The sequence below is a fragment of the Zeus faber genome (assembly GCF_960531495.2).
Source record: "Zeus faber genome assembly, chromosome: 19".
Lineage (NCBI taxonomy): Eukaryota > Metazoa > Chordata > Actinopteri > Zeiformes > Zeidae > Zeus > Zeus faber.
In genome coordinates this window covers 7,877,000-7,889,286 of record NC_137206.1, presented here as the reverse complement: position 1 = coordinate 7,889,286, position 12,287 = coordinate 7,877,000, and the positions used below count along the sequence as shown (strand labels likewise).

Below are 12,287 nucleotides of genomic sequence, written 5' to 3'. Positions count from 1 at the left end.
GTAGGCCTTGTAAATGTCCTATTAATCTAGGAAAGTATGCTCTTTGAGTAACCGTGCAGCCTTATCCACTATTGACACCATTTAATAAATTGACAAAATTCGTCTTGTGGAACTGAATGGGTGAAAAGTGGTTCCATCCGCAAGGCACACCGACCACCAAATGTTCTGTCACAGGAAATCGTCTGCCGAAGTTTGATCACTAGTTGGACTGTTCTCTGTAAGTCAACTATGATCATAGCCAGTTGTGAACTCAAAACTACCAGTTTTTGTTCAAATTGGATGTAAGTACACAGGCGAACCTGGGAACCCTAAATCATATCATTTGGAATGATGGGAGCCATGCCAGTGGCCTGTGTAATTAAACCCCTTTTTTTTTTTTTTATTGCCCCGCAAAGCTAAAGTGATCGTATTTGAAATGACTGAACAAGAAAAAACAAAAGATTCTTGTTCTTGTGAGATTGTGGTTGTGGACGGATATATGGACAAAAGTGCTTTTGTAAAATTGTTCTCAGATGACCCGAGGAATTCCAGATTGGTGCGTACCTTGCTGCGCTCTGCATATCTGCACATCACCACAGTTTTTTTTACAAAATGCTGCTTGTGTCAGAGGAATGCTTCATCCATTTCAGTTTTCCTTCATTGTCCTACAGCACGTTAATACAAGATTGTAGGCCATTGATGAAACAACTGAAATGAGTATTGGAATTGGGTATTTCTAGACAGCCAATTGATTTGTCGGCATTGATTGACACTCATATGGGTAACACTGTATTTACAACTCATGCTCCAGTGCTGTTCAGTAGCCTTTCCGATTACGAACAACTCTGGTTGTAACAGGATGAACTGTAGGTCTTCAATCTTTGGAGAAACGTCACTGCACATACAGAATGCAATGGCATTGAGTCCTCCATGTTAACTCATGACAGGAAAAGCGAAACCAATTGATAAAAAATGTTTTTTCCATTCTTCATAACATTCTGATAGTAAATGTCAGAGATATCGCAAAAGAATCAGGATCGAAAGTGATTAACATGTCTTATAATGAGAATTAATGAGGCTATGATTGAATATGTAAGACCCTCAAAAAGTGGAACCTTCACGAATGATTCAACTTATTATTATTATTATCATTTTTATAGTACCAAATGAATATGTACATATATATCTATAAATTGAGTGTTACTGAACCTTTCCAATGCTGAAGACATTCTCCTCCCAAAAGCTTCAGCTTAAATTCACACGCTTTGATAGCATCCAACAGCTTTCTTTTTTTTTTGCCGCAGCAGCTTAACTAATATCCTTATTTCCCAACCTTCCTCACCTCCCTTGCTCGGTTAACCCCTACCCCAACCCCCACACAAACAAAACCCGCCAAGGCTTTGGAGGAGGAGGAGGCGATGGTCGCCGGTGACCCGGTCACCGAGGCCAAGCGGGCCTCCTGGGAGGAGCCCACCGCCGCCCCGGAATCGGCGGCGGGCCAGGCGGAGGCGGGCGGCGAGGCGTACGACTTTAAGGAGTACGACCTGAAGGACTACGACTTGGGCGAGGTTGACAGGAAGGTTTATGATTACGGGGCTTACGACGAGTACGGCACGGCCCTGCCCAACCCCACGGCCGCCTACCGTGACGAGGTGGGGCCGGGGGTCGCCGCGGAGACCGACGTCTCAGAGAGCGCCGTAAGTATCGCACCGGGGCACCTGCATGGACACCCGACTTCACACCAACCACTAGAGGGAGGGATGGTGTATTGCATGGACTGAGCCGAGGTGTCGCTCTCTCTCTCTCTCTCTCTCTCTCTCTCTCTCTCTCTGTCTCTCTCTCTCTCTCTCTCTCTCTCTCTCTCTATCTCTCTCTCTGTCGCTCTCTCTCTCTCTCTCTCTCTCTCGTGTACGTCCAATGGTTTCCCGGGTGGGGGGAGGGGGTTGTCCGTGTTTGACTCGGCACTCCCTGTCCGTCCCCCCGCCTGACCCGGCCCTGAGGTGACATTCCACAATTGCGACCGTAGGGCGAGCATAGACCATGAGATGTTGAGAAGGTTCGGACACACATTCACGTCTCTACCCAACTGCTAGCCCCAGCCACTTTCCCATTTTTCACCGTCCAGGTCTTGTTGCTCAACCCACCCCTAGCCCCACTTTCCCCCCGTTTTTACAAATTGTGTCCCCGTAAGGCCTAGGGCAAGACAACTAGCTCAATCAACAGAGCCATTGGTGTGCGTAGTACAAAAAAACACATCCAACTAGTTCTTGTAGACCTCTAGTCCAAAGCCTAAACACTGAAGCCTTATTTAAGAGGACCTGAGTCACAGCAAACACAGTCAACATTTAGGAAAAGGGATGTCATCGGTGTTAGGTCACCTGAATCTTCCTGCATGTACTCCGATTCCACTCCATTTCACTCAAGCTATGATTCAAGGATTAACTGTTGTTTTTCTCACTAAAAGGTTGGTACGGTGTTGTGGTTCTTCCATCTTGTATGTCGAATGCCGATGCTCCGCCGGTTCTTGCATGTCCCGCGGTGGCCTGGTATGAGTAATAACGCGTTTCCCCTTTTTCCACCACCTTGCCCCCCCGAAAGGTACGGTGAGAACCCATTGGGGGAATGCAATGACATCACTGCTCCATTTCAAGCACGTTGTTTCGGTAGTAGAGGTCCACCTTCCGCTCCCCACCACTAACAGTGCCCCTTGATACCCCCCTTTCTACCCCACCCTCCACCCGCTCGGGCTCTTCGTCACAAAGAGCCGGTTGTGAATGAGAACATGATACGGACGTCTTGTGGACATTTTCCCCCAGTTTGAGCTGTTCGTCCGCCCTCCTGTTCCAGTATGGCTCATTGTCCTTCTCTTCTTTTACCCTCTAAACTAGCTCTCCAATCATGGCTGCTTCTTCTTCGCCATTCATTCACTCATTCATTCATTCATTCACTGAGAACCGTGAGAGGAACCTCACCTTTCCACCTTGCTTTGTGCCCTCCAGGTTGCCGGAGCTGGGGCCGCCTACGGCCCGAAGGGAGAGAAGGGCGAACCGGCCGTGATTGAACCTGTAAGACCCCCGGAAAGCAGGAAATATCGAAATAATCCTGTTGTCTCTTTTTACCGACACTGCTTTGATTTTATTTTGCTGAGGAATTTATTGCAATTGCTAATGTTGCAAAAAAAGTTTATATTGAAAATCTTGAATATACGGCAGAAAAATACTTTTTTTTTTACAAGACTATGAGGTTTATATGAGAAAGACCATCTCTCTATAATATCTCAGCTCTCTTGGATTCAGATGATTTAGCTTGATTCAAGTCTTTCTTCTGTTTTCAAGGGCATGCTGATTGAAGGACCCCCGGGACCTGCTGGCCCAGCGGTGAGTATGTTATTAAAAAGAAAATATCTCCATAAAACAGCTTAAAATGTGTAAGCTACTGTTACAGTGACTCTGGGAGTGTAGTCCGTCGTCTGAAGTGTTGTCTCAGCGTTCAGTGATCGGACATCATGGAGGTCCGCTGACCTGGCTGTGTGTCTATTTAGGGTCTTCCAGGCCCCTATGGACTACAAGGGCCCCCAGGCTCGGCTGGAGATCCCGGCGACAGGGTGAGTTGCTGTTTAGGACCCCGTCAATACAGGAGTAATTGTAGTCAAATTATATTCTATATATATATATATATATATATATATATATATATATATATATATATATATAAAAAAAGCACTTGTATGTGGGAGACTTTGCGTGTCATTGTCCATTTGTGAGAGTATGTCTGTGCGTGGATGACTGTATTTGTGGGTTTGTACCCGTGGTCTTCAGAACTGGGATGGCCGTAGCGGGGAGCAGGGGGTGTTAGATGACATTCGACTAATTGTAAATGAATAAATAAATACCGAGGCAACAAAATGCATTTCACTCATCCGAGTGACTGATGTATCTAGGAGCAGTGGTGCTCCCATATAGCGGTGCTCGGGGGAGCAGTTGGTGAGGTGTCTCGCTCAGGGACACATCGGCACGCTACCAGGGGGCAAATCTTCCCGTTCACGAGATCACCCGCTCCACCTCCTGAGCCGCTGCCCCCGTGAAACAGAGAGAGAGAGAGAGAGAGAGAGAGAAACCAGGTGTTGCCTCGCGAAGGCACATGATCGTACCCCGTGCACCCCGGCCCAGCGGGTTGTCCCCCCCGCCCCCGTCCCCCCCACGTGCCTGATGTTCGGTGCCAAGTGCAGAGACGCTTCTCGCCCTGTGGAACGACGCAGCGGGAGCGGGCGGCTCGGGGGGATGTGCCGCGTCGTTTTCCTGGACCTATTGCACCTTTCTAATGCTATCTGGGCTGTTGCCGCTCGAGACGGAAGGAGGAGTTGACACTCTTGAGAAGGAGAGCAATTACCGATGAATCGCCACTTCATTGATTTGTTTAGTACTTCCATTTCATTTTCGACAATCCTTACCCTCCCCCCCTCCCCCCCCCGCTGCAAACAACACATTTCATCGTATTTGTTTACACGTGAGTCATGACATATATATATTTGTTTGAATTTTTTTGATTCCAAAGACTGATATAGCTTTAGAAGCTTGGATGATTCACGTCAAGTCTGACTCGCTTCTCCTTGGAGGAATGATTCCGTTGTTTTTTCCCACTCTCGGGTCGAAATTCCGAAAATCGCAATGGATTTCAACAGGAAATCGCAAAAATGAGAACGAGAATGAAGTGGAATCGCCTGTTCCCACGAACTGACATGTACTCCCCATACATTAAAGGTACTTTGTATAAGATGTTTTGTTTAGAAACACAGCTTGAGTGGAAGGGAATTATTTTAGATGTGTGTTGGAGCACATATTGGAGCACGCTTCCATGAGCGTCCAACTGTTCATGGATGTTAGTTTTGGCCATACTGGGCTCTCTCTCTCTCTCTCTCTCTCTCTCTCTCTCTCTCTCTCTCTGTTTTTCACCCTCTCTCTGTATATATACTGTATATGCCTGTGTGTGTGTGTGTGTGTGTGTGTGTGTGTGTGTGTGTATGTGTGTGTGTGTGTGTGTGTGTGTGTGTGTGTGTGTGTGTGTGTGTGTGTGTGTGTGCGTGCTATTGTGTGTGTGTCAGTGTGTGTGTGTGTCAGTGTGCGTGTGTGTGTGCGTGCTATCGTGTGTGTGTCGGGGTGCGTGTGCGTGTGTGTGTGTGTGTGTGTGGTGGGTGTCTGCACAGATCAGCGTCACGGTCACAAAAAGACGTGACAGGTAATGAACAGAGGGACAGTTATTTAACATCGGTGAACAAAAGATTCATGTTTTGATTCAGCCTGAAAGCCTCCTCCAGTCCGTGTCCCCGCTTTTCTGAACCCTAAACAACCAATTATACGCTACACCCCAAGTGGCATGTCTGCAGACACAAGCAAAAAGGCCGATTGTGGGGACTTACAACAGAGGTCATACAATATATGTATATTCTGAATTTTTTTAACACAATTTACCCCAAATGTTAAATATTGAGTTCTTTGCCGACCAAAGTGACACCATTTTAGTCCCGAGCCGCCCTCATGAGTGTATTCTTGGCGGCTGAAGAGTCGTGAACGCAGAGCAGGAGTTGCACAAAGTAGGCTGTGTTTTACACGAAGAGAAACGGAGGCTCGACCGAACCCCCCAAATAAAATGTCCTTTTTTTTCCTCTACAAGGTATTTACAGCTTCCTTCCATCCATCCATGTTAGTATCATTATTATTAATATTATTACCGCGTATGGTCATCAAAAAAATAGCACCGTGCCTCTCTTTACAGTATATTTGTGTGCGTGCTAATTTCCTCCTCAGCTGCTTCGGGGACACACATTTTTTGGATGAATGTTCTACAGGAGTCCCTGTTTAACGTAGCCTGGGATTAATGGTCGTCGTCATGCGGCTCAGACTCAGCTGTTATTTAAAATGAAATAAAAGATAAAAACGGCATGGAGGTCTGTGTGTGTGTGTGTGTGTGTTTGTGTGTGTGTGTGTGTGTGTTTTACTCTTACAGCACCTGTGTCTACATTTGACTGCAGTGTGCGTTGTCTTACTCCAGTGTGCATGTGGACTATTTATTCATATTATGATTATTATTATTTTTATTATTATTATCCTATATAATTATATAATTGTAATACATTATATTATTCATTCTAATCATTTCATTTGAGCTGTTTTTTAAACAAATGACAATGAAACAATCGTTTCTGCCATTTTTCCACCTCTCTCTCTCTCTCTCTCTCTCTCTCTCACTCTCTCTCTCTGTCAGGGCCCTCCCGGCCGCGCTGGGCTCCCAGGGGCCGACGGTTTGCCAGGACCCCCGGGTACCATGCTGATGCTGCCTGTAAGTGTCCAGTGAAGTCCGTTCTAACTGCAGCTCGACGGTGTATGTTGTAGAGCTGGGGCTAATTGGGCCAATTTTAATTCATCCGAGAAGAAATTAAAATGAAAATGTCATTTCAGTTTACTAATTGCAGTATATTTTCTCCTTGTTTACATATATTTTATTTGGTAAAAATGCCGCTTAGCCTGATAGAGTGGGGTAGAGGGGTTTTCTAAGTGACGTCAAGCAAATAATCTTATTGTGGAATTGTTGGGAGCACGTGGGGTCGCTTATGTTTCCATTCCTTGCACGAGTTTGGCGCGTTTACGCCGCTCCACTCCGTCATTTATTTCATGCGGAAGTAAGAGTAACGTTTCTCATTCCCGTGATGACTGGTTTCTTTTCTGCATATGTATATTGGGTGGGCAGTCTGTCTTGCACTCGTCTTTGAGGGATTTGGCCCCCGGATTTCCCTGCTCCTGGCCTTGTATACGCTCCTTAGGAAACATTTTCACTTTATTGCTCTTTAAATACCAAGAGCCTCAAAAGTCTGGGTCTGTCTGTCTTTCTTTCTTTCTTTCTTTCTTTCTTTCTTTCTTTCTTTCTTTCTTCCTGTGTCTCTGCCTACAGTTCCGCTTCGGTGGCGACGGTGAGAAGGGCCCCGTGGTTTCGGCCCAGGAAGCCCAGGCCCAGGCCATCCTGTCCCAGGCCAGAGTGAGTACTGTAGACTGTAGGGGGGGGAGCGGGGAGCAGCCAAATGGCTCCAGGGAAAACTACACACACGCTACAAACACACACACACACACACACACACACACACACACACACACACACACACACACACACACACACACACACACACACACACACACACACACACACACACACACACACACACACACACACACACACACAGCTGCAGGGGTGGTGGAGGGGAGTAGAGTGGAGCAGACAGTGTGTGTGTGTGTGTGTGTAACGGCCCTGCCGAGCGAGGCCGCAGAGAGACACATTAAAAAAGGCAGTGCAGAACAGATGGGGGGGGCTAGGGTGGGGGTTAGGGTGGGGGTAGGGCAGGGTTGGGCGTGAGGGGGGGGGGTCCAGAGCGCAGTTAAAAATACTGCAGGGGGCTTGTGACCTGCAGGTGGGCCAGCCCAACAGGTGCAGAAAAAAGTATGCGAAGCGTATGTGTGTGTGTGTGTGTGTGTGTGTGTGTGTGTGTGTGTCAAGAGAGAGTTAGAAAGGGGTTTGGGTGCATGGGTCGCATTGGTGTCCATGTTGTTTTTAATTTTAGGTAATAACAGAGTGATGTCGTGACATGTGAGAGAAAAAAAATAGTACTTTAATATATAAATAACAATGATAATAATAATAATAGTAATAATAATAATAATAATAATAATAATAATAATAATAATAATAATAATAATAATTATTATTATTATTATTATTATTATAATCATCATCGTCATCATCATCTTCATATTTTTAATAAATATATAATAATATATAAATACAATTAATAAATATATAAATATTATAGAATAAATACATTTTTAATATATAAAAACATATATATAATATATACTGTATATATTATAGATCAGAAAAGATTATACATAAACCCAACAAACAGAAAAACATATATGTATGTATTTATATACCAAATGATTGAATGAAACCAGGATGTTTTTTACGCAGTCACTCAATTTGACACGCTTTTAGCAACTTTCTTTTGTGTGCGTGTGTCTCTGATCCCGACTGTCGAATTTTGCAGCTGGCCATGAGGGGACCGCCGGGGCCGATGGGTCTGACGGGAAGATCCGGACCAGTGGTGAGTCACAGCGGCTGTCTGGTGGAAGTGCAGACGCTGCTTCCCCTGCGCCGCTCGGATCTTTCTCCTGCAAAACTTTAGAGCCTGCCCGCTCTCGCGCGAGCCCACTTTACACTATTCTTCGAAAAATACTATTCACACTCCAAACTTCCCTCGAAGTGCATGCTGGGAAAAAAAAAACAAACGACCTTTTCTGAGTCCTTTGAGTGATGCTAAAATGTACGTCCGTAGTTGCCAAATCACCAGCTTTGAATGCCGTGGAACTGTCCGTAGACGTTCGTTCCGCCGTGGTTTCGAGTGCTCCGCGGGGAGGTTGCTGCGTTGGAAAGGTCGTTCGGCAGCGTCAAAGTGATTTGAATGCCGAAAGTAATATTGATCCCACGTCACATTATTCGGCACCATTCCACGTCTGCGTAGTGCAGCCTAAGAGCAGGCGTTTATTTCAGGCCTCATTTTCACGAAAAAAAGTCCGCATTCACATTCGGCGACTCATTTATTTACTGAGACGCCTTGTTGAGGCATCTGCTGTCCACCGAGGCGTCAGCGTCAGAATTTGTATCATTTCATCTCCATCTTTAAAATAGTGCTTGCGTTGCCGTGCGTAGCTCAACATCGCCCTCTGGTGATGCCAATGAAATCTTGTCCCATTTTTTTGCAAAACTCATCAATCTCAGGACGCACGTCCAACCCGACGCGAGTGGGATGAATAAATATGGATGTGGAATGAACGATGTTGTCTCTTTCAGGGTCTGTACGGTTCGCCCGGACTCAAGGGCGAGAGGGGAGATCACGGTCCTCAGGTGATAAAAACCGTCTTGAATCTTGAATCTTGATAAAAAAAATAAATAAATAAATAAATAAATGAAAACACGACTAAGCTAAGGTTGTCGCTTACCTCTGCAGGGGCCCAGGGGCGTCCAGGGGCCCGGGGGACAACTCGGGAAACCCGGCAAGAGGGTGAGTCACCTCCATATGATCCGGCCCGTGTGTGCCTGTGTGTGTGTGTGTGTGTGTGTGTGTGTGTGTGTGTGTGTGTGTGTGTGTGTGTGTGTGTGTGTGTGTGTGTGTGTGTGTGTGTGTGAGTGAAAAAAAGAAAGAAAGACAAAACAAAAAAGAGAGAGAGAGAGAGAGAGAGAGAGGGCGGGGAGAAGCAGAAAGCCACTTATCTCAAACCCAACAAACAATTGCTTGATATGTGCTTAAAGATCCTGTGGCGCCGGCGGTGTCTGGATCAATGGCGGTAAAGCGGTTAATCCGTCTGAAAATGCCTAAAACGAGAGAGCCGGCTGGGGGTGGGGGGGGGGGGGGGGGGGGGCGTCTAAAACTGATGGTCGCATCAGAATTATTACACCATAATATGTAGGAGTAGATCTTTACTACAATGTCTGGATGATGCAAATCTCCGTTCCCCTGTTCCAAGGGACGTGCCGGAGCCGACGGGTCCCGGGGGATGCCCGGAGAGTCCGGTTCCAAGGTAAAAGAAAACATAAAAAAAACAATATCTCTTTTGAAAACCATCATTTTTTTTCGACCGAACCAAGTAAAAATAGAGAGTTTTTTTTTTTTGTTTTTTTTTATCGCCGAGTAAAACTAAAACGGAGTTCGCTGCGTGTCTCCTCCTGCAGGGCGACCGAGGCTTCGACGGGCTGCCCGGGCTTCCTGGAGAGAAGGGGCACAGGGTGAGCGCCACGGCGGACCTCCCCACCACACACACACACACACGCACACACACATACACACACACACTTGTTTACTTTTTAGGAGTGATGTATAAGGAGTGGTCATGTCATTCCATGGTCAACTGTTGATCATTTCCCAGGGTTTATTCCGAGAGGACATTTCCATGTTTCTTCCAGTGGTTTTTTCCCATTCCGTTCACACCAACGTGCAGTTTGCGAGGGTGCGATCGGCGCAGAGGCAAGGCCAACCCCTCGGCCACGCAGATTTGAGCCTCACGGCATCATATCGCCGGCGGGACTTAACTTAAAGAGGCCGCTTGGAAAAAAAAAAGAAAGTGGTGTTGATTCGCAAGTGGCCTCCTCTGCAGGATAAACGGGGCTTTGTTCGGGGGAGAAGCGGAGCTCGCCGCCTGTTGCTTTTTTCCCAGCTTACCGGCGAAAGTTCTGTTTCTCCGTGTGATAAGACTCGGAATTGGCATCAGGTGAAATCCCCCCGGTTTTTGGGGTGGGTGGGTGGTGGGGGGGGATCAGCTCCCAGGTTGATCTGGCTCTCAGACGCGCTCCTATGTTTCCAGAAGACCAGCGATTACCATTGGATGTAATGAAACCTCATTTGGTGGCGCTCGTTGGCCGGGACCATAGAAAAACTAGGGTTTATTTTTGGATTTGTTACAGGGGTCTATATACTTATATAAATATAATATATCTGTCTGTCTGTCTGTCTGTCTGTCTGTCTGTCTGTCTATCTATCTATCTATCTATCTATCTATCTATCTATCTATCTATCTATCTATCTATCTATCTATCTATCTATCATTTATGTATCTATCTATCATCTATCTATCTATCATCTATCTATCTATCATCTATCTATCTATCTATCATCTATCTATCTATCATCTATCTATCTATCCATCTATCTATCTATCTATCTATCTATCATCTATCTATCTATCTATCATCTATCTATCTATCTATCATCTATCTATCTATCATCTATCTATCTATCTATCTATCTATCTATCTATCTATCTATCTATCTATCATCTATCTATCATCTATCTATCTATCTATCATCTATCTATCTATCATCTATCTATCTATCTATCTATCTATCTATCATCTATCTATCATCTATCTATCTATCTATCATCTATCTATCTATCTATCTATCTATCTATCTATCTATCTATCTATCTATCTATCATCTATCTATCATCTATCTATCTATCTATCATCTATCTATCTATCTATCTATCATCTATCTATCTATCTATCTATCTATCTATCTATCTATCTATCTATCTATCTATCTATCTATCTATCTATCTATCATCTATCTATCTATCTATCTGTCCTTCTAGGGAGAGCCAGGGCCTCTTGGACCCACAGGGGCCCCTGGAGAGGATGGTCAGAGGGTAAGTCCAGCAAACCCCTCCACTGTGATTTAGATTTTAAGTAGCTTGAAAGGGGGTTGAAGGTTGGGATCATGATATTGGATTGACCACAATCCACAGTCTTTTTTAATTTATTTATTTTTCATCCCTCCCGTAGGGCGAGGATGGAGAGGTCGGGCCCCGGGGATTGGCTGGAGAGAGTGTAAGGAGCCCATTGGTTGTCACTGTATTTCACTGTTTTCTTTGACTCATCAGTAGGAGGCAGGATTCCTCCAATCAAATATTTATATTTTTAACCTCGGTTTTTCCTTCTCCGGCCCCAGGGTCCCAGAGGCCTCCTCGGACCCCGCGGATCCCCCGGCCCCACCGGGCAGCCAGTACGTACCCCCCACGCCACCCTCTACGTCTATTTGTTCCAGTCGTGCGGAGAAAAGGCGATTTTTGTGCAAGTGTTGAGCTAAAAAGAAAAAGACTAACCGATGGATCCGTCTCCCCCGTAGGGTGTCGCCGGCGTCGACGGCCCTCCAGGTCCCAAAGGAAACATGGTACGGACGCCATTTTAGATTTTTTTTCCTCTCCTCGGTTTGAACTGCAGATGAGCGCTGGCCGGTCACGTCAAGCTGTTGCAGCGTTTTTAGCGCCGGCAGCTGTGAGGTCAAAGGTCGGCCCCCAGGTTCTCCTGAAGTGCGGGGAGGGGGGAGGGCGTGTTGGTGGTGGAAGTGAGGTCATTCGAGGGCAGGATGATTAAAGTCAAAAGTCCAGGTCGTTAGCTAATGCGGTAGAGGGATAATAAGAGTGAGAATGAGATTTAATAATAAGGACGTCATGCTGCAAATATGAAGCGATTAGGGCTTAACAAACAAGATAATGTGCTGCTTTTATGCGATCCTATATATATTACATACATTATGTATAGTATACTGTATCAAAACATATATCTAGAGTAGATGGAATGTGTCAAGATCGTCAGCAGCAAGCTCATCAATATTTAAGTGAGAATTTGAATGGAGTTGACACTGAGATGCATGTTGGCCAATGCCACTGACTTGACATTTATAAATATAAATATATATATATATATGTATA

General features: G+C 45.5%; 1 protein-coding gene across 3 annotated transcripts in view; it reads left to right on the top strand.

Annotated features, from left to right (window-relative positions):
• The window catches only part of col11a1a (collagen, type XI, alpha 1a), an 85,640-nt gene that overhangs the window by 24,834 nt on the left and 48,519 nt on the right, over positions 1–12,287 (top strand). For 2 of the 3 annotated variants that reach the window (XM_080020110.1, XM_080020109.1), the window contains 14 exons: positions 2,979–3,044; positions 3,315–3,356; positions 3,521–3,583; positions 6,241–6,315; positions 6,925–7,008; positions 8,069–8,125; positions 8,872–8,925; positions 9,029–9,082; positions 9,546–9,599; positions 9,751–9,804; positions 11,169–11,222; positions 11,359–11,403; positions 11,525–11,578; positions 11,702–11,746. In XM_080020110.1, the coding sequence (XP_079876236.1) occupies positions 2,979–3,044; positions 3,315–3,356; positions 3,521–3,583; positions 6,241–6,315; positions 6,925–7,008; positions 8,069–8,125; positions 8,872–8,925; positions 9,029–9,082; positions 9,546–9,599; positions 9,751–9,804; positions 11,169–11,222; positions 11,359–11,403; positions 11,525–11,578; positions 11,702–11,746 (801 nt within the window). Of the gene's footprint in view, positions 1–1,376; positions 1,677–2,978; positions 3,045–3,314; positions 3,357–3,520; positions 3,584–6,240; positions 6,316–6,924; positions 7,009–8,068; positions 8,126–8,871; positions 8,926–9,028; positions 9,083–9,545; positions 9,600–9,750; positions 9,805–11,168; positions 11,223–11,358; positions 11,404–11,524; positions 11,579–11,701; positions 11,747–12,287 lie in introns of all 3 variants that reach the window. The other variant, XM_080020111.1, reaches the window with a different exon arrangement.